Raw genomic sequence first — 5808 nt, 5'->3', positions numbered from 1 at the left:
GAGGAAAGGTCATGGGCTCACCAAAATCAATACAGTTATTGAGTCTAGGGGGTCATGAATATTCACAGCAAATTTGAAAAGAACTATTGGAGTTCACATGGAGGATCAGTCACGGTTGTGACACAGGTGAGTCCATAATATCCCATACGTGGTTGTTTTATGGATATAATACCATGTCATTATACAATTACATACTTGCCTGGTAATATGAAATAACAGGACTGTCAGAACCAAACATGACATTTTAGCTTTATTAAATGCAGGGAAAAAAGGGAACTACTGAAATAAATAAAAAATGCAAAAAGAAAAAAAAGTGTATTCTGAAACATTGATATATCACAAAATGTCCAGGTAAATGTTCCCAAATTTCCACTCCACTTGATGACCCAAGTGGTATCCTTCAGATTGTGTTTGATCGACCACTTCACTCAATCAACTTCTTAGCCTTGAAGAATCGACGCAAGTAGAAGACCTGCCACGTTGCCAGTCCAATCAGGCAGCACATGGAGAAGACGCTGAAGTAGAGCACTCTCATATTGGTGGATTCTGCAAGGATTAAACAGTGGCCACAAACAGAATCAACATTGTTTTCACACAGAATGGCAAGCACCCAGTACACTCCAGAATTATTGCCACTAGAAATGTAAATATGAACAAAACCGCCAGCCCCCCCCCCCCCCCCCCCTTAAATACATTTGAATGGGACTTTAGGTGTACAGTGGACTCTCCATCAGAATAGTACCAAACGCAGAATGGGATATGTAGTTGTCTTCTGTGTTCCAGTCCCTGGGGGTTCAAAAATATAAATGATCACTGTAGCTGTGGCCATTATATGGTTTCATAATTTATATGTTATTTAAGTTTGTAAGTCTAGTGTAATATTTGAGAATGTATTTATGTTGCATTTCTTATTTTCTTTATTATTTAATTTGCTACAATTTATAGTATATTCATTTTGACGTCTGGTTATATATGGTGTCCTGTTGGGCTGCTCTCGCGTTTTACCTTTGGGACTAATTGCGACACCTGCGAGCAAGCAGCAGGTATTGTCGGAGTTGTAGAGGCCGTTCTACCAAGACAAGGCAGACCCCGCCCACCCGGGTCACAACCTCTTCACCATGCTCCCCCATGGCAGACGGCTACGGCTGTCCAAGACATTAAAGTCCCGCCATAGACTCAGCTTCTTCCCCCCAGCAGCTCGCCTGGTAAACGAGTCAGGTGTCCCCCTGCTCCCCCCTCTATGGCGAGCTGCTAGGGCTGGACCTCCGGACTTGAACTATGCTGCACTGTTTCCATGTCCCCTACCACTGCACTTTTTACAGTCTTATTGTTGTCTCACTGTTCTGTCCTGTCTTGCACTTTACTTATAATTATTTATTATTTATTACTGTTGTATTGTTCTAAATTGTGAAACGCATGCACTGTAATCGTCAAATCACGTTCCATTTGTACTGCAATATGGTGAATAAAGTAATCTGAATCTGAAGACTGTTGACAAGAACAGAAGAATGAAAACCCCTTTTTTTGTAGCATGCAGCCAACGAGGTATTTAGTGTTTGTATTTTTCTTTGTTGACATGTTTTCCATACTGTGTATATTATTGTTTGTGTCGACCTAACGCGACTTACGTGTTAAGTTTTCACATGGATTGGAGGACCAAGCTTTCAATAAACCACTTGTGTCTGCTGTGCTTGGAGGGAATTACAATCACTCTCCTGTTACTATAGCGTGAATGTACAGAAACTAGGTACAATTTCAGTGACTTTCTTGTCTGCTTTTTCAATGGAGAAATCAGATGGGGAAAGTCACTGAAATTGTACCTGCCGTATCTGTACGTTCACTCGATAGTGACAGGATTTATATTTTCTTTGAACCCGCAGGGACTGGACAAAATAACACCCAGAAGTCAACTATATATCCCATACTGAGTCTAATGTACACCTAACCCCTCATTCATTAAAATGTATTGAGGGACATTGGTCTCTGCAGCAAAGACAAAATAATATCATGAATGACCACTTTCCCAAGACTCAGACAAACTAAAAAAAAAAAGTATTCTATTAGATTTTGTTCATAGCGATTTCTCAGGGTGCTAATGATTGTGGCATGCATGTTTTTGAGAAAAGATTGATAAAAATATCTACTCAAAAGGTTAGATTTCTCATGTTTTGATATAAAGTTCATGAACAAAATTCTTTCACAGCCTTTATTGTTCATAGTTACTTTGCACACCAAATAAATGATTGAGGGCACTGTACTCATTTTAAAGGAAGAGTGTTTTTAGTAGAGCGTTTGGCAGTATTACCGATTGGAAATAACAACGCTGCTTGGATATGTGGTTTCCGAAGGCTGGATTTCACAATTCACTGTTACTGCGTTGAAATGTCATCAACCCTAGGGTTATATTTTTTACACTAGGGTGGGAGTTAACAGAAAGCCAACTGTTTTCAGTTTTCAAAAATATTGCCCAGGATTGACAATGTAATTATGACATTGGAAACCGGCAATATTCACAGCGTTACTATCGAGACCCTGCACAGAATGTTTGTGTAGTTCTCCATCTTCCAGCATGGCTGCCTGTAACATAGCAACCATTGACAATGGAAGAGTCAACCATTGCTATGTGCTCAACAATGATTGCTATCTGTTGATACATGATACATATATATTATATAATTAAAAACACAATAACTTGGTGTCTTATTATTACTGAATCTTGTAAACAAATCACAGTGGAACAGTAATATCATGCTTTTCCTGTGTTTTACCTACTCTAACACTGCACAGAAATTAGGCATTTGGCTTTTGAAAGTAGTTACCAATGATTACAGGCAGCCATACTGGAATAGGGAGGTGTAGTGGTTACGTCATTGCTGTTTCTCTGCGGTCCACCATCTTGAAAACGCAATGTATTTCCCCATTGCCCATTTCTAAATCGTCTCGTTTAAAACAAATAAAGCATGAACCTTTGCATGGTGTACCTTTCTGTGCATATTCATCCACAATCTATAGCTCAACATGAAAATATTCGCAATTAATCGTAAAGGTAGCAAAATAACGTTTATGTTTTTCGTTCACTGAGAAACTACACTTCCATTTGGCGCTGCTGCTGTCACCACAGCATAGACTCCTGGCTTTAGTCGAAGACCTAGGATCAGATTTCCCTTACATTCCATAAGCTTAACAATTCGTACAATGGAAAAATAACTGACCCTGAATCTGTGGCTAGTATCTGTTTCACCCAACACTAGTGCTCCGGTGATCATAACCATTCATCTCTAAAGCCAACCACTATTTTTAAAAGCCACAACCACATTAGTATTTATAATTTAAATCATATAACGTTATTTCGCTGCTTATTAAATCACTGTAAATAGTATACTAATGTAAATCATTGTTTCGTTGTACATATTGTGTATAGTTTATAATGTTATTGTTTTTTACGTAACGTTAGTAGCTAGCTAGCTAAGCTTGCTAGCCGGCATGGTGCATTCCCGAAACTCCTCTACATTCCCAGATTTAAAATGGTTCTCTCCTCTTTGTATACTTTTGTCCTCACCAACAAAGTATTCTGCCAGGGAACTTATGGACATGACAGTAGACATTGCTAACGTCTAGTACGTTTAGCTAGGTAACATTAACATTAGTTAGCTAGCTTTTTATCAGCTGGCCGTGACTTGTATTAGGAGACAGCACTGAACGACAGGCGTGCTACTGCCTGTACTGGTAAGTGTAGTTCTTTTTTAACAACAAATTAAAAACCTTAGTTATAACTACCGTTATCAACCAAAAATGCTTAAACAATAATGTTAGTTAAGGGAACTCATTTTGTGCAAAAAAATGGAAAGCTTGCCAATGTTCATGAGGCAGAATTGTTACAATAGCTGATAATCCATTTCCCCAATGATAAATCCCAAAACGGGTGGACCGACCGCGCGGTCCAATTCAAAGTGACGTCAGACTACACCTCCCTATTAAGAACTACATAAACATTCCATGCAAGACCTCCATTTCCAGTCCATACTACTGACACTTTTGCCTAGGCTCTACTAAGATGGATGTTTTCTTTTCCTGAGTCTAGTTAACCACTTACCATTTGTGTCCCTCATCTCCTCCTCACGTTTCTTCATGTAGGCAAAGTCAGTAACGATGGACTCCGACAAGTCCTCAAGTCGTCTCAGCTCCACCTCAAGGGGCTTCAACTTCTCCACTTTGGCAATCTGACAACCAAGAGGAAGACTTAGTCACTTTTTAAAGGCAAACGTTTTTTTAAATGGCCAATAGTTTTTTTGGGGGGGGGGGGGGGGGGGGGGGGGGCAATACGTTTTTTTTAATCAATAGCACCTTTAATTGGTAGAATCTTTTTTCCAGTTACATTTAGTAATGGTGAGCAAACATGACAATATTTTTTTTGTATTGATTGATTGATTGATTGATGTTTTTACATTTTTGTGTCTTACATATGGGCTTACGACACATAAACAATAAGTATATAATAGTATACTTGACATTGACAATAAGTTGTATAGACCAAGATGGCCACAAAAAATAAAACAAAATAAAACGTAATATAACAAGCTGTAAACAATTGTATGTAAACAAAGACAATAAGCTGCTCTCACTATGGTTTTCTGTACATTTTAATATGATTTAATAGACGTCTTAAAATAGCTTAATAGATTTTCCTGCCAGAAGCATATGGTTGGTTATATAATATATTGTTGCAGCATTAGTGGCATAAGCAGTCCTTACTTCCTCATAGTTCTTTGCTTCCACACCATGCTTCATGTCCAGATTGACCAGTTGGTCTGGGACCCTCCCGATGCCTGGAGACAAGAATTTAAAATATTAAACAAGATAGGGGGAAATGATTAGGCCATCTGTCGAACCCTGTGTACTGCTGGACCTCTTGAGTTAGTCCCAGTCTGTATGTATGGGTTATTTATTGTGCACCAGTCACCAGACAAACTAACGTACATGATAGCCCTAATGTTAGACCATTAATTCCAACATAAAAAGTTAGCATAACTCACCCAATTGAGATTTACTTTCGAAGCAAACCTCAAACATGTCATAATCCTCTGTTGTAAAGGCAAACTTCCCTTTCGATGCATCATCCTTGTGATACAAAGTGTGACCTGCTGAATCTGTGATCTGGAATGACAGTAACACACGTAACAATATTATTATGATCTCATCCTTTTATTTACCAAGAGGCAAGAGCATTACATAGCTAATAATAGCTTTACCCTAAGTATATTGCAATTGTGGTGGTATGGTGATGGGCGACGTGTTACCTTTAGATTGGTTTTTGCATTCGGCTGCTGTTCGCTAACTTCGTATTCGCCCGTGACCAGCACGTCTTTGTGAATCTCTTCCCGAAGGCATTTTTGAAAGTTTACCGGCAAGTGGAATGTAATGGAGAACACCAAGTCAAAAAGAAGCGGAATTAACAGCAATAGACGAGACCTAGACATGCTAGCTAGCTATCGAGCTATCTCTAATGATGCTTCTGTCAGTGTGCCTCTAGCTGCTGCGCTCCGTTACAGCAGCTCACAGCCCTACTTCCTGGTTGAGTCACGTGAGTTGTCCTCCCATAGCCCCCCCCCCCCAACACGCCAATTTGTCTACCGGACCGTTATTTATTATTGATTTATACTAATACTCAAACGGTTTTTATTATTTCTCCTTCCCTTTTCTTTGGGGTTCTAACCGTCTTCATTGTGCATGTTAACCGGCACTGATCCCACTTTCCAAGACAAAAGGATCCCAAAAATGTCATGAATGAATGAATGAATGAATGAATGA

The 5808-nt window shown here is 39.2% G+C and overlaps 1 protein-coding gene across 1 annotated transcript; it reads right to left on the bottom strand.

Annotated features, from left to right (window-relative positions):
- Positions 1-237: 237 nt before the first annotated feature.
- On the bottom strand, positions 238-5557 carry LOC311225280 (transmembrane emp24 domain-containing protein 10-like). The gene is made up of 5 exons (XM_084310502.1): positions 5298-5557; positions 5034-5154; positions 4753-4826; positions 4094-4220; positions 238-546 (listed from the first exon to the last, which is right to left on the bottom strand). Exons 1-5 carry the CDS (start codon positions 5475-5477, stop codon positions 425-427), a joined length of 624 nt encoding a protein of 207 aa, XP_084166628.1. The 5' UTR covers positions 5478-5557; the 3' UTR covers positions 238-424.
- Positions 5558-5808: the final 251 nt, after the last annotated feature.

This window comes from Notolepis coatsorum (assembly GCF_963971535.1).
Source record: "Notolepis coatsorum genome assembly, chromosome: 3".
Classification (NCBI taxonomy): Eukaryota; Metazoa; Chordata; class Actinopteri; order Aulopiformes; family Paralepididae; genus Notolepis; species Notolepis coatsorum.
This window is presented reverse-complemented; position numbering and strand designations above follow the sequence as displayed.